Source organism: Hippopotamus amphibius, chromosome 3, assembly GCF_030028045.1.
Source record: "Hippopotamus amphibius kiboko isolate mHipAmp2 chromosome 3, mHipAmp2.hap2, whole genome shotgun sequence".
NCBI classification, from domain to species: Eukaryota; Metazoa; Chordata; class Mammalia; order Artiodactyla; family Hippopotamidae; genus Hippopotamus; species Hippopotamus amphibius.
The window spans coordinates 43,739,120-43,762,171 of NC_080188.1; the positions used below are offsets into that span (position 1 = coordinate 43,739,120).

General features: G+C 38.2%; 1 protein-coding gene across 3 annotated transcripts in view; it reads left to right on the forward strand.

Moving 5' to 3' along the window:
• Positions 1–23,052, forward strand: part of SLC4A4 (solute carrier family 4 member 4) — a 336,115-nt gene that overhangs the window by 238,663 nt on the left and 74,400 nt on the right. For all 3 annotated transcript variants that reach the window (XM_057726750.1, XM_057726751.1, XM_057726752.1), the window contains exons 13-14: positions 5,542–5,675; positions 12,827–13,098. In XM_057726750.1, the coding sequence (XP_057582733.1) occupies positions 5,542–5,675; positions 12,827–13,098 (406 nt within the window). The remainder of the gene's footprint in view (positions 1–5,541; positions 5,676–12,826; positions 13,099–23,052) is intronic.

A 23,052-nucleotide genomic window follows, 5' to 3' on the forward strand; every position in this document is an offset into this window, starting at 1 on the left:
CCTTTCTTGCTCATCCATTCTATTGGACTTAGAATTGAAGCTCTTTGGTAAAGATTTTGGCTCATACTTTTCTTCAAGCAGAGAGATAATTAGTCTTTCAAGTCTTCCCTCTTTTTTCTATTCCTGCTGGGGAATGTAAACAGAAATCCTGTTTATGACGACAAAGCACTTTTAGGCAGAGTAGCTGGCACGCTAAGGATTTGGCAGCTGTGATTTGTCAGGACAGAAATCATTGATTTATAGTCTGTAGCTACACAGGTGAAGTAAAAAATGAAGGTTGTATATCCAGTCTTCCTCCCTAGTGTAGATGAATGGTGTATGTAACCACCGAGTGTTAACCATGCTAGCAGGCGGTTCTTATTTTGATAGAGGAAGGGAGGTTGCTTGAATGGGTGCACCTCAGATTTGGACCATATGAGAATCACCTGGGGAACTTTGAAAAACTATGAATTCCCCAGGCCTGATCTTCAGAGATCCTGATTTAGTTGTCCAAAGTGGAAATAAAGAATCAGTATTTCTTTTTCCCTTTAAAAAACAAACAAACAAAAACCCAGATAATTCTCATGTGACTCAAATTTGAGTTAGATACTTGCATCATCTCTCCACTTATTTTTGATCATGTAGCTTTATGTTGGGGATCTGACATCAAAATTCCTACAGGTAATTCAGATTTGTCTGCTTGTTTCCAGTGACCATGTTTAAATGGCATTAGGCTGCATCATTTTTCTTGGCTAAATTTCAGATTCAAAGACTCAACTAGAGAAGTTTAATTTTATTAATCAACATTCTACACAGTTTGAATAGATTACAGCTAACACGGGCTGAAATTTCTTTTTATGCTCAGAAGACAATTTCTTTAAAAAGACTTGAAATGTAGCAATAACATTGGTGAATATTTTAGCATTTATTGCCACCAAAATAATTTTTTTCTCAAGTTTTACTTGGCTGAAAATTGTCAAAGAAATAGAAAATCTTTTGTTTTTTAAGGCAGTTTTGCAGTTGGATTAATTATTAATCTAAGTAGTACATTTCTTAATAAGAAGGACATAAAACAACAAAGGCCATTCTTGAGTGTTATGTGAAGATACTAAAGATGCTAAATTGCAATAAAGTCAAAGTTGACAGCATAAATTTTTAATGTTTTATCATCTTGAATGTATTTGCTCTGCGTTAGCCATGACAGGTATGATGGCCCTGGCAGCCCTTGTCACAAGTAGCTGAGAGACAAAATGCTGGTGTTACCAATCATGGTTGGCTATTTTTTTCCTAGAGCATCTCTCTCCTATGGTCAGATTTCTTTTATGCTTGATTTTTCTATCATGAGATTTGTGTTGATTTTCTCAGCTCTTTTGTAAAACAAGGACCATCTTTGGTTTAACATCACACCCTCATGTGAACAGAAAAATGTTCACAAATTGTTTTAGATGTGGATTTGGACTTCAGTGCTGTAAAGTAAAACAAACTATTTTGTTTTATTATAGTTGATTCCATGTGTTTAGTGACACAAGGAATGAAAAGAAGCAACAAAATCAATGGCTGAAGCGTTGCCCTTTAAGGCTTCTGTTGATTTGGGGTTCACTCTGGGAAACACTGAGAATCTAGAGAGGATTCCCCCCCAACCCCCTTTTCCCTTGAGGACTAATCATCATCTTTTCACTCCTTTTGACTGTCTCCCCATCTCCTTCCTCTTTTGAAGGACAGAGAAGTAATAGAGGCAGACAGGCAAGAAGGAGATGAGAAGCAGGAAGAAAAGGGGACCAGCATCTTATTGTACCTCTACTTTATTCTTATCTTTCTATAGTATTGTCATCTTCAGTCCAAATAATTATCCTGTGAAATAGCTATTGATCTTACAGAGAAGAGAGTTAGGATTTAGAGAAGTTGATAACTGGTGGAGCGGAGATTTAAACTCAGATATCCCTGACTCCAAGACATGCTCTTTGTGCTGAGCCACCTGGAAGAGACCTTGGAAGAGACCTAGTTCAGCCTCTTCATCTCATATCTGAGTAGATACATTATGTATATGTTACTATTCATCAAAGACATATCTATCAGCAACTTTGCTAAGCACTGTACATGCATTATCTAATCTAATGTTCACTTGAATGGTATGTGACATGGAGAGATTGTTACTTGCTTAAGTCATCGATGGAGTGTGTGATACACTCTAGATGTCAAGGTGGTCTGACTCCAGAGTCCCTTGTTATACTGTACCACCTTGATGTTTTTCTCCTACATGAAGAAACTAAAATTGACAGAGGTTAAGTGACATTCCCAAGATCATCAGCTCTTTGGTGGCAAAACAGAGTCTAGACTCTGGGTTTCCAGAGGGCCAGTTGTTAGCTCTTTCTTCTGTTTCACAGCAGACATCACCTCATTGGAAATGGAATAAAATAAAAACCAAGTCAAAATGGAGCTGAAGCTTTGTGGCACCTGATTCTGCCACCCCTCAGAGTTCAGCCATCTACATTCTCATGAACTGCTAGGGAGTTTGTTCCTCTGTGGGAAGTCAGATGTAGAAGTGTCTTTATGAGCTGTAGCTGTTAAAAATAACACATCCACACATTATTTCCTTTTTTATATTAGTGAACACTGACTATAATAAATCAGAAAAGGGGGTTTTGATAGTTCGCTTTATAAATTGCTTTAAATTCTAGTTACAGTTAAAGTTATTCATTGCATGAGATTATTTTTTAAAATTTCTGTGCTGTCAAGAGCAACATGTCAAAATGTGGTGAAAATAGTTTTTTCTCAGAAACACTGGAAACATCTCTGAGCTTAAGCAAGTTTCCAGTGCAGTGTGTATAATAAATCACCTGTCTCTGTTTTAAAACTGTCAGCAACAGAGCGCGTACTGAAATAAAAATAATCTACCTTTTTAACAGTCACATGACTTCCATAAATCCAAGCCGTTTTCCGGAAGAGGTTAGTTGTTATCTTCACTGAATGAGCAACCACGGCTGTTGGCCTTTGATAAGCAGCACCTAGGATGTGATTTGGGCATCTTCTTGGATTCCTTTAGTGTCTCCTGGGTGCCTGCAGGGCATGTGGAGGGATAACGTATAGCATGATGGGAGGAAGAGAAACATGGATGACACCAGCGACCCCGCTCTTACCCCTCACAGAGGTTAATAGCCGCCATCAGATCAGATAGAGAATTCTTAACCTCACATGCCTCCTTTCTTCATTCGTGTTCTCTCTTACACTCAGGCTGTGCTGTGGTTTGATCCTGCAGTAGTGATGAGAAACAGTCACTCCCTATGCTTGACAGAGAATGACGTACTGAGACTTTGCCTATCACATGTACTCAGAGTGTGGCTTGTCCTGCCAGGCAGAGCCTTCCAGTCCCTACCCTTTCTTGTCTCACACACTAAAGTGAGTCATGAAAAAGAAAGATACATGATAAAGACATCAAAAGCCCAATGTCAATCTGTGCATGGGAGGAAAAAACTGCAAGTCCGAGAAAATCCCAGCCGAAGGCATACCTCTTCTCTTTGCCAAGGGCGCGGTAGTAATTGGGCAGGTAACCGTTCTCCAAAGACTTGTGCCACAGTGAGTGGATTTGTGCATGTCATTTAACCCGCTGCACCCCCCGCCCCCTGCCGAAACGCAGTATCTTCACAGATAAGAGATCAAGGCTAATACTATTTGTTGGGCACAGGGGACTCTCTTTCTCTCTTCTCTGCATAAAAGCAGCCTGGTTCTGTTAGCCTGGCCTGTTATTCTGCGTGCTCTGCGCCTGAGGAAGAATGAGCTGGGTACAGTGATTACGTGTGGAATGGCTGAACGATAACAAGATGGCACCCTTCAAACATGCAGTGGAATTCACAGTTATGTAAATGGGTTCCTCTTGTAAGACTCACCTACCACACATCAGACCGAGACATCTTGGATGGAAGTAGTTGTACTGAGTTGTTTTAGAAAGTGTCTGCTCACTGTGTGAGGAGCCAGTCTTATTATCTGTCAATTCTCACTTTTTTGCACCATCCCCACCCCAACCCCATTATTACATAATGCCATGCTAGAGGATTTTTCAGTTTTCCCAACTGAATCCTACCCTTAAAAGAGGAGGATGTACTGTTGCTAAAGTCATTCTAAAGAAATGCTGGCTTTGAAGCATATAAAAAATATTTCAATATTTTGGCATTTTTCTTTAATTCATTCAGTCTTTAGTGATGCATTATTTTACTTATCCAGTATCTTAAAAGTGAAAAGATTTAATTTCTTTGTTAGTAATTTTTGGAAAATATGTATCCTGTTGCTTATGCTTTTTTTGCGGGGGGTGGAGGTGGAGAGTTACAGAATGTATTTCTTCCCCTTGATGTTTGATCTCTGAATAAAGGTTTCTTGTTAGCCTAAAAAAACAAAATTTCAAGTAATCATTATAATAAGGGTCTCCTAGGATGGCTTTTGAGTGGGGATAACACTTAAAGTTCTGTAAGTTGATTTTAAAAACCAATTCCTTTATAATAATTTTGTTTATTATATGATTATATGATATTTTATATATGTATATATGTGTGTATATACATATATACGTGTATATATATAAATTCTTCTGGTTATGCTAAAGGGAGATATATGTGTGTGTGTGTATATACATATATACATGTGTATATGTGTGTGTGTATATATATATAAATTCTTGTTATGCTAAAGGGAAATCTATATATATGAGTGTATATATATACATATAAATTCTTTGTTCTTATGCTAAAGGGAAATATATGTGTGTATATACATATATACATGTGTGTGCATATATATATGTATAAATTCTTTGGTCTTGTTATACTAAAGGGCAATAATGAGTTGTTTCTCAGACATACATCTACAGGGAGATGTGGCCACAAAGGTTTAGTTATTCATGTCCCTGCACATTTATTTCCTCTAGAGATAAAGTAGCTCAGAGCTTTTGTATAAGTTTACATTGGACACTGAATATATGATAAGAATTTTTCTTTGGAATTGGTGTCTTAGAGATTGCAGGATAGAGGGCAAATCATTTTTTGTGTGTGTCCCCTTTGGTCCCTCTCTGCTTAAAAAGCTTTCCTCTGTAGAAAATAGCTTTTATGCATAAAACATAGCTACTTATAAGTACCTGGTATGTGCAAGGTGAAATCTGGCTAAAACAAACCCTGAACGTAACCACAGAGAGAAAAATGCCACCAAAGGTACTAAATCACTTCTACACACTTGGTGGGATTGTATAATGCAATTTTATGTACAGAAGTTTCAACTAATATTTTTAAAAGTGGATCAGAATCACCCTTTGCCTTCTGCAAGCAACTACTGGTCATTATAGTCATTATAGTTCTTTGGCGCGCTTCAGCCTTTGGAGTAGGCAGGAATGACTAAATCACATGTATGGTGAAATAAAAGGTAATATTCACATTGGTAAGGATCTTTATTCTTTGCATTTGATCTGTTTGCAATAGCCCTCATAATAGCATATTCATGTGGCTTAATTCCCCTAGTGACATCACACATGAAGAGAAACAAGACATGTTTCTTTTAACACCTACGTTTTCTTTCTATTAGGGCGTGTTGGAGAGTTTCCTGGGCACTGCTGTCTCTGGAGCCGTCTTTTGCCTCTTCGCGGGTCAACCACTCACTATTTTGAGCAGCACAGGACCTGTTCTAGTTTTTGAGAGGCTTCTATTTAATTTCAGCAAGTATGTATATACATATCTAATCATCCATTAGAATTACTGAATTGCAGACCTTTTATAATCTAGATGGAGCACAAAATAGTAATTAGGTAAAACAGAATACGAGAATATTAAGATTGAGAGGTTGAAAGACCCTTAGAGGCTCAGTCCCCCAGCACGAGTTTACGTCGGATTCAGCTGAGGCCCCTTTGTCCCATTACCTCTCACCGCACCCCCACCCCCCACCCCCGGCCCCACTACCCTCTGCCTTATTGTCCTGCTCTGTGCCGCTAGAGGCTGACCACTGTGGACTGCAGCACTCAGGCTCCTTTGCCCTCTGGCTTCCTGTTGGGTTTGGCTAAAGCAGAGTCCCAAGAGCACAGGAAGGCAGAGGTCAGGGTGTGTCTGCCTCCCCCCACCTCACCGCCTCTGCTTTACCAGGCGGTCTGGCAGTGTGGCTTGTCCTCTGAATGTAGTCCCCGACAGGTGGGTCCTCCACCCAGGCCCTGGCCCGCACCAGGCTCTGGTGACTCTTACTTCCTTGGCCTTTCCGAGCCAGGGGGTAGAAGTGGCTTCCTGATGTTGCTCGTCGCTGAGTACTCGCCATTTTTTGTGACTCATACCTCTGTAAATAGTCCACGTATTCAGTTTTCCTCAGAATCCCATTTGAGATTGCCTTCTATTTCCAGCCATGGTCATGACTGACACACTAGAGAAATGAAGTGACTTGTTCAAGGTCACATGGCTCGTCTGTGAAAGAGACTGGGGGCTCCTGTGGTCCACTGCTCCCATGCTAACCCCCATTCCAGTGTTTTTAACTAAAGATGCATTTCTAGACTCAACTGAGTAACAACTGACATTTATTAGGTAGTGACTGTGTACCAAGGATGATCCTAATCGCATTACATGCACTCCCTCATTTATTTCCGGTAGCGGTCCTATGAGGTAGGGACTGTCGCCTGTTTTATGGATGAGAAAGCAGGCATGGAGTGGGTAAGCAAATTGCCGAAGGTTGCATCAGTAGTCGTTGGCAGGGCTGGGATTTGGATTCCTGCTTTCTGACTCCAGAGCCTACGCCTCTTACGGAATCACTAGACATTACTAATGGGCATGACAATTGTGATACCAATATTTCCTTTTAGAAATTGATGGATCATTTTAAGAAGGGGAAAACTGAGTTAAGCAAATTATCCACGTGGCCACAATAGCACACAAATAGTTTCAAAATCAAATTAGGAATTCTGGCCTCTTTCTAATGAACGTGATACCTCTGAGGGAGAATTGCCTTTACTGGCTGATCTCAATCTCCAGACAGATTGCAGAATTTCATACGACTTGTTAACATTCCTTGCTGAAATTTCCATATACTTCTATTGTTATACATTTTTAGGATTTTAATGTCAGAAATGGCATTACCTACTTAATGCCTCCTGGACTTAAGGACTCATATAATAGCCTTTGAAACTGTGTGTGCCATCCATAAAGATCCCAAGAGAGAGGAGGGGATGAGAATTTAAAACTAGTGTTTTGAAAACTGGGTTGAGAAAAAAAGCAAGAGTCTTCCAAGAATTTAAAGTCCCAAATTTTAAATAGTGTTATGTTTTCTGTAGATCATTACTACAAATCCCTCCATCATAATTCTCAGAAAACCATTGGAAAGAATCCTGCTCATGTCAGTTTATAGAAAGAGTCAAACAGTTTTTGTATGTCTAAGAAAACATTGTGTGAGACAAGAAAGGCTTTGTGGAAAGATTAAACAAGCATGTACTATAAACAGGAACAAACATGTGCAACCTCTACAGAAAGATTTATTGGATGCAATGTGATCAGAGCCTTAATCTACAGAAAATGTTTGCATCCTGGTTTGCTTTAGATAATTGTAGGATAGAGATTATTTCCTTTCGCTAAGCAAGTTCCTTTCTCACTTTCCCTTCTGTTTCATCATAAATGGAAACTTAAACATAGTTTCAAGTGATTTATTTGAAAACAGTTGCAAAACAACAAGAAACATTTGAGAAACTGTGCTTTAAATCCATTACTGGGTAGCATGTGACACTTACGTGGCAAACCTTATTCTTTTATTCACAATGCTATGTCATTTCCTTATGTATCATAACAGCAGTGCTAATATTTTGTCCAGATACAGAGTATTTGTGTAGATCACTGTTTCCCAAGGTGTGTTTCATCATTTACTAGCTTCATTAGATGCTCCATGAAAAAAAAAAACTTCTGTGATCCCAGTAAGTCTGGGAAGTGCTTCACATTATATTATATCCCCCTCTTGGTAATTCGCTTTACACTTCAGCTTACTAAGGGATATGAGAAGTCCTTCAGTAAGAAAACTGTTTTACTATGTTTTGCCCAGATTTCCCCCATCATATTTTACTTTTTTTTTTTTTTTTTGGAGAAATAGGTAAATCCTTGTTTTATGAGTTCAGTGGACTCAAACAGTAACTCCACATAATCCACAGATTTATCTCTGACTTGGAATACAGGTTTTAATATTTGCCCTATAAACTGGAGAATCATAAAGGCATATGAATAATATGCTGTCACCTTTAAAAATTAGCAACAGAATGAAGGAATAGTTCACAGCTTTCCAGAAAAAGCTTGTAGTTTTGTTTCCCCAGTTCTGCAGTATTTTTGCACTATTTTTACACATTTATCCCAATAATAGAGAATTAGATTCCTTTTCCTTTTCTTTGGGAAGGATGTGAAGGAAGTTTTAACAGTGTTCTAAGCCATGTAGAAACTTCATAATTAAAGTTGGATTTTAGCCTGTGTAGTTGTCACTTGGTCATTTAATAATTTCTTATATTCTTTGAACAGTTTACTTTTGGCCTTCAGATTATGATTTTCTTCTATTAAGTTCCTGGATTTAATCTTTTAGTTTAGGGAGTTTATATTTGTTTGTCAGTGGCTGATTTCTGAAGCGTGTCCTTCAGATGTGAGTTCTTCCGGTTGTCTGTGCTCTTGGGTTTATGCTGCTCAAAACTATCACTTCAAATCTCTAGAAACACTGAGTGTTACCAAAAGCATATATGCCCATTTTCTCCTTCTCACTCACCATAGTTTCTTTGGTCTCTACTATCATTTCCTTTTTATAGCTTGTAACTTTTTATAACTTAATTGCTATTTGAACTTGGCACCAAGGGGACTGATAGTCTTATTGGATGTAACATTGCCTTTTATTGCAGTCATTACTGTTGATCAGCTTGTTTAAAGAAGTTTCTCATCTTTTATTCCCCTTTCTTCTTGCTGTTGTAAACATATCACTTTCCTAATGGAGTGATTGGTATTAGTGATTTTATTTGGGTTATTCTTACAGAGCCACTCTGGGAGTATTTAAGTATTTTAGAGCAGCTAGTTTGGTATATTGTTCAAGTCGTAAGATTTAAGTTTATACATGAATTTTTTTTCCCTTTGTACTCAAACTGATAGTGTTCCTGGCCATTAGCTGGTGATTAGATTTTTTTCTCATTCTGTCCTATAAATATCAATTTTGTAAACAGCCATTAGCATTCTGAGAACAAATTAAGATTGCTCTAACTTTCATCATCTTAGGGAAGCAAAACTAGGTAATTGTTTAAAACTTTAAGGAAAAAGTCTGTTAGCTCAGAAGTAATAAAACTGTTTCTGAGCTCTGACTCATTGTGTGATAATGTAAATTATCTCAAATTCCTAGAATTTAGCTTTTTCTAGAGTCCACTTATCTCAAAAAGACGTGCATAGAATTAAGCTCTAGGGTTCCAAACATAAAGGAAACTGTGAGGGGATGCCCAAGACGTCTTCAGGAAGATTGCAGGAAATCTGTAGAAGATAACTTTCTACCCAAGTGCTACTAATCTCCTGCTTTGGTAACGTATTCCAGTTTGTGTGATTTGGTGAGAAGGAAACAGAGGACAGAGACTTTAAGACCCACCCTCCTCCTACCATGGATGGGAGGAACCGTGCTGTAGTTTTTTAAAAGGACCAGTCCAAGAGTACAGAGATTTGGTTTCTGGTCCAGCTCTGCCATTAAAGCCTTGGCATTAGATAAATGACTTAGTTTCCATTGGCCTTGGTGCCCTCATCTATAAAATGAGGCATATTTGACCAGTTGGTGATGAGTCAGCATTCTCCAGAGAAACAGAACCAATAGGATGTGTATATATGTATAGAAGAGATTTATTATAAAGAATTGGCTCACACAGTTATAGAGGTTGGCAAGTCCAAAACTTTCAGGGTGGCTCAGCAGCCTGGAGACCCAGGAGAACTGATGTTCCAGTTCAGGTTCCAACGCTGTCTGCTGGAGAACTAGGAAGAGCCTGTGTTACAGATCAAGTCCAAAGGTAGTCTGTCTGCTGGAGAGTCCTCTCTTGTTTGAGGGAAGCTGGCCTTTTTGTTCTATTCAGTTGAAGAACTGATTGGATGAGGCCCACCCTCATTATGGAAAGCAGTCTGCTTTACTCAAGTCTACCAATTTAAATGTTCATCTTATCAAAACCACCCTTAAACACCCAGAATAACGTATGACTCAATGTCTGGGCACCTCACGGCCTAGTCAAGTTGACACATGAAATCTAAGCAACTTTTTTTTTTTTTTTTTTTTTTATATTATTATTTTATTTTATTTTTTTTGGGGGTACACCAGGTTCAATCAACTGTTTTTATACACATCTCCCCATATTCCCTCCCTTCCTTGACTCCCCCCGCCCTCGAGTCCCCCCACCCCCCCCCCGCCCCAGTCTTCTAAGTAAGCAACTTTTAATTCTAGTAGTCAGTAAAATTGTCCGTTAGTCATTGCCTAGCTACCTGTGATAGCTCATAAACCGGTGACAGTAACTGTCTCTGTCAAGTAGCAATCTGCAGGCATGGCTTAATTCATCTACCAACTCTTTATCGGAACCCTTCCATGTGCCAGGCACTGTGCTAGGTAGAGGATTTGAGTTTTAGTCTAAGAGCAGTGAGAAACCACCAAAAGATTTTAAACTGGGACATTTGATTTACATTTGAAAAGGTCATTTTGGCTGTGATGTGGAAAATGGCTTTGAGCAAGGCAAGCACAGGTCTTAGTAAGGAGGTTCTTCATGAGAATCAGGCAAAGATTTCTTGGTGGCCCAGGCTGGGATGTTGGTGGTGAAGGTGCTGATACGATATCTTTGGGAAAGTATTAAAATATGTGGCTGTCAGTTATCAGAAACTCTTTGTCTAAAAGCAAGGCCATAGAGCTTCAAGTATGCATAATTCTTTTTTTTTTTAATTTTTTAATTTATTTTTTATTTTTTTAAGCTCTTTATTGGAATATAATTGCTTGACACTGTTGTGCCAGTTTTTGCTGTACAACAAAGTGAATCAGCCGTATTTATACATATGTCCCCATATCCCCTCCCTCCCACAACTCCTTCCCACCCTCCCTCTCCAGCCCACTAAGTCATCACCCATCATCGAGTTGATCTCCCTGTGTTATGCAGCAGCTTCCCACTAGCTATCTATTTTACATTTGGTAGTGTTTATATGTCAATGCCACTCTCTCACTTCATCCCAGCTTTTTTTTTTAACTTACTCCTTTTTTTAAAAAAAGATTATTTATTTATTTATTTATTTATTTTTGGCTGTGTTGGGTCTGTTGCTGTGCGCAGGCTTTCTCTAGTTGTGGCAAGCGGGGGCTACTCTTTGTTGCGGTGCGTGGGCTTCTCATTACAGTGGCTTCTCTTGTCGCGGAACACAGGGGTCTAAGCGTGTGGGCTTCAGTAGTTGCGGAGCATGGGCTAAGTAGTTGTGGCTTGCGGGCTCTAGAGTGTAGGCTCAGTAGTTGCGGCACATGAGCTTAGTTTCTCCATGGCATGTGGGATCTTCCCGGACCATTGATTGAACCCGTGTCCCCTGCGTTGGCAGGCAGATTCTTAACCACTGTGCCACCAGGGAAGTCCCAAGTAGTCACGATTCTTGATTTGTTTTTTTTTTTCATATAAGAAATGTGATTAGCACTATCTGCTTTTTCATTGCAAATGATGAGAAAAAACTATTTTAAAGCACTCTCCAAATAATTTTTAAAGACTCAATATGAAATGGTAAAATGTCAACACTTGACCCATCTTTTGCTAAATGTAAATCTTGAACTAATTTACTTGTAAGAAATGGAAAGGGCGTTGAAAAATGGCCTACTTAGATGGAGGCAGCCTATTCTAAGATTGTTCTTTACACACATCTTCAGCAGAAGGTTATCATGCCTGTGAGTGAGCTAGTGGTAGCGTCTGATGGTAACATGACAACGTAGCCTTTCTTGATCTGACCACAGCCTACACATCTGATCCCATCTCCCTGTGTTGGTGGCACTCGGTCCACAGGGAGAATTGCACACAGTTTCATGCCACTTGCCTTTTTGAGTACTCTTTCCTCTTCCTGGCCTGACCCTCCGTGGTCTATCCAGAAAGTTCCTGCTTATCCTTAAATAACTTGAATTTTTTTTTTGCAACTTTATCTGTCCCCCCACCCCCAGCCCAAACTAGTTACTCCTCCTTCTGTGACACTCTGTGAGAACTTTAGGTACCACTTAATATTTCACAGTGTGCTTATGTTCATCAGTTTGTCTTCCTCAGTAGACTTTGATGACTCGGGGACAGAGAACATGTTTATCTTAGTGTCTTCCTTAACCAGAAAGCTCACAAACATTTATTAAACACATGCTGGGTACCAATGTTTCAAATTGTTTATCCTGTAAACTCTGTGAAGGCAGGGATCGTCTTTTTTGAATGAGAAAATTAAGTGAGGGGATGGAAAAAGATATTTCATGCAAATGGAAATGACAAGAAAGTGGAGGTCGCTATACTCATATCAGACAAAATAGACTTTAAAACAAATGCCATAAAGAAATATAAAAAAGGATACTATATAATGATAAGAGGATCAATCCAAGAAGAAAATTAATGAGTTATTTACATTCAAATGGTATGCCTAATTTTGATGTGCTTTTCTCAAATTGCTGGAATTATTTCTTAATGGTAGCCTACCACAACTAGGGCCAGATCCTTAAAATTAATACTTTCTGGATAAAATCAAGAATGAGCTTTATGTCTAGTGGCTAAAAGTGATCCTGCATTTTTAGCAGTTGTTCGATAGCCAGTTGGTGGTTTTGTATTATTCTTCGTGTCTCATGGATATGGAGTCTAAATATCTTTCTCTCTTCTTTCCAGGGACCATAATTTTGACTATTTGGAGTTTCGCCTTTGGATTGGCCTGTGGTCCGCCTTCATGTGTCTCATTTTGGTGGCCACCGATGCCAGCTTCTTGGTTCAGTACTTCACCCGCTTCACTGAAGAGGGCTTCTCTTCTCTCATTAGCTTCATCTTTATCTACGATGCTTTCAAGAAGATGATCAAGCTAGCTGATTACTATCCCATCAACTCCAACTTCAAAGTGGGCTACAATACTCAGTTTTCCTGTGTTTGTATGCCGCCTGACCCAGGTGAGCACGTCATGCTTAGGGTTTCTGCTTGTCCTGTGTTTGGAGGAAGCCGTAGGCTGCGTGCAGGCAAACTTTCAACGTGGTATCATCACCCTCAGGAAAGGGTTTTATTTTATTTTCTCTGAGAAACCATCCTGTTTCATTGCCTGAGGTAGCTTAGCCATGTGACTCAATCAGGAAGTGAAATCAGGACTCTGGAATGCGAACGTAATTAGCTCAGTACTTTGAAACTAACTCAAGCTACAGTATTTGCAAGGAAATTTTGTGTACGTTAATTCTTGATCTTCTCTGATAGGTGAGGAAGCCAGGTATCTGTATAACAGATATTAAGGACCAGACAAACCTAGTCCTCTGAACTTCCGTTCATTATTTTGCTGATTCCTTATTGCTATAGGAATATCTTCCTTAAGTAAATTCTAAATAATTTTAAACGTATATAAGAAACAAGATACTAATTCACTTTATATAATTTGAAACATGAAATTACAATAGAAATTCAGACTAGAGTCACCTAATGATAAAGTAGAGCTTTATAGTTCATCTGGGCTAGACAGCGTAAATAAGAAAGGAAAGTCAAAGAAGAAACAAAAGAAATAAATAAAGGAAGGAGTATTATGTTCTTGGAGAAGATTTATATTCTAGAGTTAGGAAAGACGTAAAAGTAACTTCTTGGTAAGGAATATGATTCTGTACATCTTAGGACTTTAACATCCATCTTGCTAAACCTGAGTCAGCATCAGAACATTTTCACAAAGCAGTGCTCCGTTTGGTCTTTGGAATTTTTTCTTGGAGTAATGCATAATCACTGTATAATATGGAAGGCATTTGGAGAAAAAAAAGATTTACTTTGGGGAAAGTTGCTTTACATCTGCTTTGGTATAATGAGGGGTATACATTTGGGTCAGGCAATTAAATGCTAATAGTGCTAGTGATTCCTAGTTATGACATTAGCTACAGGTTATCGTCCCTTAAAATAAAAATTGATACACTTTTTGACTAAGGTCTTGTAGCACCAGAAGCATAGCAGTGTTTTGAGGGCTGTGTAAACCTGGGCTTAAACATAGGGCACATTGATGTAATAGCCACTTTTATCTATAGATTCTAAGAAAAAAAACCACTTACTGTTTGCAGCAAAACAAACATGGTTTTATTATAGACTAGAATGCAAGATGCTTATGAATTCAAAAACTCAACAGGATACTATGAAGAATTTTAATGCTTGTGCAGGCTGTGTCAGATGACTCCCAGATATTTTGCTGGTATATCTGCCTTCTTCTCTGCCACTTTGGTGGAGAAGTCTTATAAGACTCATATGCATCGTGAGAGGTGAGAGGAAAGAGAACAGTATCTCCCTAAAAAGGGTCAGTCAGTGACACTGGTGAAAAAGATAGGGCATTGTTGGGTTTTGTACTCATGGATTCTTGTTTAATGAAAATAAGCTCACATTAAAATAAAACCCATGCTTATTAAAGGCAAGCAGAGACAGGTAATATGTGGAAATTTAAAGATTCAGGCAACATGGATGCTGTAGATATAAAGGCCTATTGTTTTTTTATTAGTTATCTATTTTATACATATTAGCATACATATGTCAACCCCAATCTCCCAATTCATCCCACCCCCCCATTATTGTTAAGATGTATACTGATTAGAAATATTTCAAAACTTAAGAAGCATTTGGAAAAGAGTAAGCACTTAATACATGACAGATATGATTAGAATCAGTTAAACATGCTCCCCAGAGAAATGCAGAAAATGTGTTACCATTACACAACTCCTAGAGCTCTTCCTGGGAGAGAAGAGGGTAAAACCCCCTCTAACTATATATCCTAGACTTTGAGGGGGAAGTCCAAACTACACACGTTCAAAATATCAGATCACAGACATATTTAATTGTGGGATTTTGAACTTTTCTTTTTACTTACTTGTTTCTATCTATCTATATATTTATTTGTGAAAAAGTCTGTGTGCTGACTTCTTAGGCGTCCTGAGTAATCATACATTAAGATTTTCTAGAGGAAAAAAAATAAACTACCAGCTGTTTGGGGGTTTGAAGTGTTCATAAAGCTAGATGAGGGCTTTGTCAGCACACCTGTCACAAAGATCTCCCTCCTGGCAGCCCGACACCTACCTGAGGCTGACGGAAACTTGCATTCATTGTTTTAATTGGATGCTGGCAGACAAGGTAATTTGAGAGCAAGGAAGACATATCTGAATGTGTTTTCATTGTGAAAAATACAACAAAGATTTTACACGTAATTTTCCTTCCAAGAAGGATCTCTGTTTTCTTGAGAAAGTGATATTGAGGCTTGAACCGATTTTACCCATGCACAGCAGGTGCTGACTGAAGGGGGGATAGATAACTTTTCCTTTGACCTGTTTTCCCTAGGTTGTGTAAAAAGTCTGTCCTAAATAGCTAGGAGCTATCTTGGGAGGATTCTGACAATTCCCACTACCTCTAGGGGGTACCAGTAAAGCAGTGTAGCAGGGCTTTGAGGTCAGAAAATCTTGCATTCAAGTCCCGCTTGGCTAATGCCCAGTGTATCTTTGGGCAAGTTCCTTTTCCCATGGTAAGCTTGCCTCACCCTCCTCATCTGTCAAATGGGGTTATAGTACCTTCCTTATAGAATTGTTTTGAAGAGAAAAATGAAGTATTACAGACAAAGTATTTAGGACAGTTTCTAGTAAGTAATTAAATGTTAACCCTATAATAACCATTATTATTGCTGTTGTTATTTATTAAAATTTAGGGTTCATAAGTATGAATGACAGGACAAACAAACCAGTCTTCATCATCCTCCATTCTAAGCAAATGTTGTGGGGCAGTTGGCTCATTCTGCAACAACACTGTTGGTCGCACCCCTTAGTTTTAGAGTCATTCAGATGAGTGGCACTCGTGCAAGATATGTACGTGGACATGAGGGATTATTTAATCCATGAAGATGAGGTCTGTTTCTGGACTGGAAAAAGGCAAATGGATATTTGCATTTTCAGGACAATCTCATGTTTTACAAGGCCCTTTTAAGATGAATGATTGTGTATTTCTCCCATAACCTTAGTACTTTTTGATAGAAGACTGCATAGACCCACCATAAATTTAGTACTTCATGACAACAAACTGGAAACCGATAGTGAGAGAATAATACAGTTGCGTGTACAGCTAGAGTAAATGTTCTAAAAACAACAAAAGACTGGCCTTTCATCGCAACATGCACTCCTAGTAAAAGAATTCAATCAATGAGTCAATAATATTTAAACTGGCGGATGACTTGTTTTTCAACACTGGGACAGTATGTAACAATGAACCAGCAACTGCGCAGATAGAGACGTGATCCTGCAAACTGAGAAGTGATTTTGCAGGAAAGGAAATAGGGGTCACTTAATCTCTAAGAAAACTATATTCATGGCCACAATAATATTGTGGGGTTTTTTGATGCTTTGTGAAGACATCTCTTCCTCCTCCCTTCCTGATCTTTCTCGTTCTCACTTGTTTCCATAAAACTTCATCACCTTCTGAGTTTCCTTTTCTTAATGTATTTTTTCCTTTCTTCTTCCTGCCCCCATCTGCTGCTCAGTAACCCAAGTCATATACCCAGGTTCTCATTTACTTATTTATTCCTTTATTTACTCCTTCCTTTATTTATTTATTCATTCATTCCTTTAAGAACTGAGGAAGCTCAGTTGCAATTGCGAAGAGGAAAGTTAGCCATGAAATTTGACATATCAGTCCGGTTTTTAGCACGTGGTTTTCGTGCTAACATTCTCTTTTCTTAGATATAGGATAGTTATTAATTAATGTATTAATAGAGGTAATAGATGTTGCATTTCCCACTACACCTTGATGGTTACATAGCAGAGGTGCATAGGAAAGAAGATGATTCAGTTCAAAAGCCCAAAGTGAAAAGTGAAAAATATCCAGTTGTAGGACAGTTCACAATATTTCATTCATCACCAGCACCCCAATTTAGAAAATCGTTACTGTGGTAAAGTATAAACCATAAATGCTTTGAGTAAAGGAAACTGGGTTTGAACTTTAGCTCTAGTTAGCAGTGTGACCTTGGGCCAGGTTGATTTCCTAATGTCATTGTGTCATAATCTGTGAGCTGGGTTAGTAGTTGTACATTTTCCTAGAGGTTACTGTAAGGATCAAATGAAATAGTATGTGTAGAATTGTTTGGCACTTAATAGACACTGAGTAAAAACTTGTTCTCCTCATTTCTCAGTATCCTACAAAAGATGCCCAGCAGTTAAATCTTTTAGTTGTATTCTTTTAAAGGGGGTCACATATTTAACTTACCCTGAAATTTTCCTAGAAAAAGATACTGACTAGGCTTCCACTGGAAGCTTACCAACAAACAAACAAAAACTAAGGTACTGTTGTAGATAAACATGAAGCATTGAAGAGGTATTAAAGGGGAAAAAAGTTAAGGAGTTCAGTGCATCATAGTTTGATCATTTAATACTGTACCCCTGAAACTCAGGACTCCAGAAGTGTTGTATGCTATACGCAGTCATGTGGAAAAGGCTTTAAAGTCCCAGACGTGAGATACTTAGTTCTTCTAAGAAGAATCTATCTACGTAATTCATTCAAAAACATTAATGCTAGAATTCTGTAAATAGGGAACAGGATGTAGACTTTCCTCTTTCCCTTCCCCCTCTCCTTCTCTTCCTTCTCCTGCCTTTTCTTCTTCCCTTTCTGCTACCAAGAAAAATTTACTGAGGTTGTAGTTCATTGCTTTTTAAGAATTGTGCTGCTTGTGATGAAGCAGAACACACCACACACACATACACACACACCCCACACACACTTACACATACGTGTACACAAATGCATACATACACATTGCTTTTTATAAAACGTGTTGCTTTTAAAATAGTGTTAATTACTTTTTGAAGGAACAAGGTTAGAAATTCATTTGACATAGACTTTATTTTTTTTTAATTCCTTTGTTTTCCCTCTCGATCTTTATTGGAGTATAATTGCTTTACACTGTCGTGCTAGTTTCTGCTGTACAACAAAGTGAATCAGCTGTATTTATACATATACCCCCATATCCCCTCCCTCTTGAACCTCCCTCCCACCCTCCCTATCCCACCCCTCTAGGTCATCACCAGTCATTGAGTTGATCTCCCTGTGTTATGCAGTTGCTTCCCACTAGCTATCTGTTTTACATTTGGTAGTGTATATATGCCAATGCTGCTCTCTCACTTTGTCCCAGCTTCCCTTCCTCCCCATGTCCTCAAGTCCATTCTCTATATCTGCATCTTTATTCTTGCCCTGTCACTGGGTTCATCACTACCATTTTTTAAGATTCCATATATGAGTTAGCATACGGTATTTGTTTTTCTGACTTACTTCACTCTGTATGACAGATTCTGGGTCCATCCACCTAACTACAGATAACTCAATTTCATTCCTTCTTATGACATAGACTTTAGAAATAAATTTCTGCTCTAGTACCTGTGTTCATTTGCCTAATGTGTCAAGGTCGCAGTGACTGTACACTCAAGGGCATGTTAATATTTTGGAAAGGGTCAAAATAAGTTTTATGACCAGGTGTTGGTTTTGTATCTGGAGGGGAAAAAAGGCTTGCTAAATATGATAAACAAGTTAGGAAGGCAAGAAAGATTGCCCCAAGGGGATAGACACTATACTCTTAACAGAAGGGGTATATTTTATTGATCCAGTGTTGACTCTTCCAGGGAGAACATGCTTAATAATAGATGAATGGTTAAGAGGAATAAAGACTTTCTCAGGCACCGAGTGCACCATTGTCTATAGTATCTCTAAGTAAAACATGACCTTTTGCCTGGCATGAAACTTTCAGGCCAAGTCAAGTGATTGGAAATAAGAATGGCTTCTGTTTCCACACCTTGGTTTTATTTACAGCATAAGGAGGCTTCCAGATGCTCTAAAACAGTTTTCACTAGAGTGAAATTTTGTTACTATTTTTTTGTATATAATTTTCTATTATTTTAATAAATGCTATGCACCAATAGGTTATAACCATTAAAAAGAACTGCTGGATTGTATCTCCTGTGGTCCCATATTATAGTCAATATGTGCCTCATAATTAGCCCATTAAAAGAAAATTAGGACATAAAAGATAATCCTAATTCATCTTCCATGACCTGCATCATATTCTGTGCAGTTTTATTTTTATTTTATGCCATTTCCTCTTTCAGTTATGCAGTGAGTTTAAATCATAGACTGGATTGAACAGAATGTGTAGCATTGCTTAAGCTTGCATTTGCCAAGATACTTTACCAGCACAGCTGACATTTTATCATCCATGGTTACATGGTCTTTTGAGATAACTGTGGATATTTGAAAGACCCTTCATTTTAGTTTTCTTTTATTGACCTAACCTATATTTTAATACTGTCTGTATAATGGTTGCAGGAGTCAGAAAAGGAGAAGCAGTGAATTTGGATAATCACCAGATCTGGGTAATTCTCTAGCTTTGGGTTTGAATAAAACCTAGACTTGGAAAATGTCCCTCAGAATGTTGTCTTTGCACATCCTAAATGTAATGATGGGTGGATGTGGAAGAGAAATTACTGTGAAAGTAGTGGCTAAATATATCTAGCATATTATCAGATAGCTCAGCTCCAGTACATCATAGGTGAGCTTGTGAATAGAGTGTCCGTGAATTAAAGAGCATCTTGCCTTGAACTTGGCTGGTGACAATGAAAATCTCAAGCATGAAGCTTTGGTAAACATACTTGGGAAAACAGAAAGGATAATAACAAGAAATAGTGAGTAAAAACTTTCTATTAATTTTGTTTTAAGACTTAAGGCTGAGATAGTGGCAGGTACTTTCCCAAGAGCTACTTCTCCCAAAATTTTCCTCCTTCACTTTGTCATCCCTACAAAAGCCATTTTTGCCCTTTTATTGATCTGGAAACTTAAAGCATAAATATTTGACTTTATCAAGAGGCACTTGTGTGCTCAAGTTATCCAGAAACCTTAAATAAATCTGACATGACCATGCAGGCAAGATGCTTATTCAGTTTTATTCTGTATTTATTTTCCAGTTACTCAGTTGTCTTAAGATGGTGCTTAAATAAAATGGAATAAAACGTTAAAGTTTTATTATCATGGAGAATACTCTTAAATTTTTTCTTATTCAGAGCACGTTAATCAGTTCCACTTCAAGAAGCTATGTTGAAGCTATAAATTCAGATTTGACTGACATTTATTAAGCACCATCCAAATGCCAGACATTTTACTAGTGGATTTTAATAAACTATATTTTAATATATATTTTAATAATATATATGTATTTGATCATCACATAAACCTTATGAGATAGCTGACATTCTTCCTGGGTGAAGTTCTGCTTTCTCTGGGTCATGAAGCTAACAGTAATCTTAGCTACCATTTATTTATAATTTACCTGGTAGTGGGCCCTCTGCTAGCAATTTTGCCTATATTGTCTTGTTTAATCTCCACGGTAACCTTATGAAGTGGACGGTGTCAAGTTCCATCTCACTAAAGCGGAACCTGTGGTCAAGGGGAGTGAGGTAACTTCCTCAAGATTATGTGGCAAGGGACTTTGAGGACAGTGTGCTCCGTAAGGTGGAGGAGCCAGAATTCCAGTGCAATTCTCCTGGTACTCCTTTCTCTACACTGTGATGTGATGGTACATCGGAGTAGGCAAATCTGCCTCTGTGGCCCGTTGTTGCTCATACTTGACCTCTTAGCCTCAAGCAAGCTTTGGTGCATATTCCTGGTGGTACTATTTCTGCTAATGTGTAAAGCAGAGGATTCATGGGGGTAGTTCCTGGTTCCAGGTCACTAGAGAATAAAGAAGAACACCCTTAAACAGTACAATTGATATTCTCTATGTAGGAGGTACATAACACTGACGTGTGTATATCACCTCCTTTTTCTGCTCATAGCTCCTGCAGCTTGTTCTTTTTCTAGATCTCTCATTAAACACAAAGAATAAAAGCCAGCTTAAGATGGAAAACTTTTGTAATTGACATATACTTATTTACAATGTTGTGTTAATTTACTGTACAGCAAAGTGATTCAGTTATACATATATACATTCTTTTTCATATTCTTTTCCATTATGGTTTATCACAGGAGATTGAATATAGTTCGCTGTGTTATACAGTAGGACCTTGTTGCTTATCCATTCTCTATATAATAGTTGGTATCTACTAATCCCAAACTCCTAATACTTCCCTCCCCCAAACTCCCTCCCCCTTGGCAACCACAAGTCTGTTCTCTGTGTCTGTGAGTCTGTTTCATAAATAAGTTCATTTGTGTCATATTTTAGATTCCACATATAAGTGGTATCATATGATGTTTGTCCTCCTCTTTCTGCCTTACTTCAGTTAGTATGATAATCTCTAGATCCATTCATGTTGCAGCAGAAGGCATTATTTCATTCTTTTTTATTCCATTGTATATATGCACCACATCTTCTTTATCCATTCATTTGTCAGTGGACATTTAGTTTTTTCCAAGTCTTGGCTATTGTAAATAGTGCTACAGTGGACACTGGGGTGTAGGTATCTTTTTTTTTTTTTTACATGTTTTATTTATTTATTTATTTTTATTTTTTTGGGGGTACACCAGGTTCAATCATCTGTTTCCATACACACATCCCCGTACTCCCTCCCTTCCCCGACCCCCCTAGGTATCTTTTTGAATTACAGTTTTGTCTGGATATATGCCCAGAAGTGGGATTGCAAGGTCATATTCCAACTCTGTTTTTGGTTATTTGAGGAACCTCCATACTGGTCTCCACAGTAGCTGTACCAATTTACATTCCCACCAACAATGTAGGAGGGTTTTCTCTTCCTCACACCTCTCCAGTGTTTGTTATTTGTAGACTTTTTAATGATGACCATCCTGATCGGTGTGAGGTGGTACCTCACTGTAGTTTTGATTTGCATTTCTCTAATAATTAGCAACGTTGAGCATCTTTTCATGTGCCTGTTGACTATCTGTATGACAGACACATTTTAAGACATCTAATACTGTGTTCATGCCTCCATTCCAGAAGATCAGCTAGAATCTGATACAAAGAAAGGAGGATGAAGACGTGAAAATCCAAGGAACATAAAATGATCAACCTGTGTAAATTACCTGAAACCAAGTATGGAACACGGACTGTCCCAGTGACAATTGGCTCATTCTAAATTAGCCAGGTTCCTAGGGCAAAGTGTTTCTTTGTTTCATAAGCCATGGTGCTAAGCAAATAGTGAAGACACAGAGTGCAGTGTGTTTTGGCTTTTCCATTTCACCTTTCCAGAATCCTAATTAAGGATATTACAGATTCTGTATGCACAGATGATTCTGCAGTTGGTTGCCAAAATATTTGCATTGTATGTGTCTGGATCCAAGTGGTGACCAAGGGCTCTTCTAGACCAAGTTCCCAATTGGAATTGATCATTTTCTCTTCTGTGAGCTTAAAGAAATTTACTTTTAATCTTATTTATGGGCTCTGCCATATTCTGCCAATATGTATTTATAGAATTGCTTGTTTATGTATTTATTTGGAAGTCTTTCTCTTGAAGCAGCTACTTATTAAAATAAGTAGGAAAAGTATATACTTCTTACTATCATTTTGATACTTGTGTTTGGGGATTTTTGAGAGCCAATGTGCATAGCTTGTCTCAGAGGAAAACTGAAAAGATGAAAGGAGTTTAGATGAGCAAATTGGCATGTGTGCAGAACATGAGAGCAGTCACTGAAAGCTCAGATTGAAACTGGTGGTCTTCATTATCTGTCATTCATTTCACAAAGAAAGAGCCTGGAATATCTTCCTCCTCACTTTTTTTAGGCAGAAAAGTGTGTTGCAGAAAGATCTTCACTCTCTTATGACAGAAACCTCATAAAATCACATTAAAGAATCTAGCTCAGGAAGGGCAGCTTCCCAGACACCCTCTAAATAGTGCCTTTGATTTCACATATGCTGTCTTCCTTCAAATGCT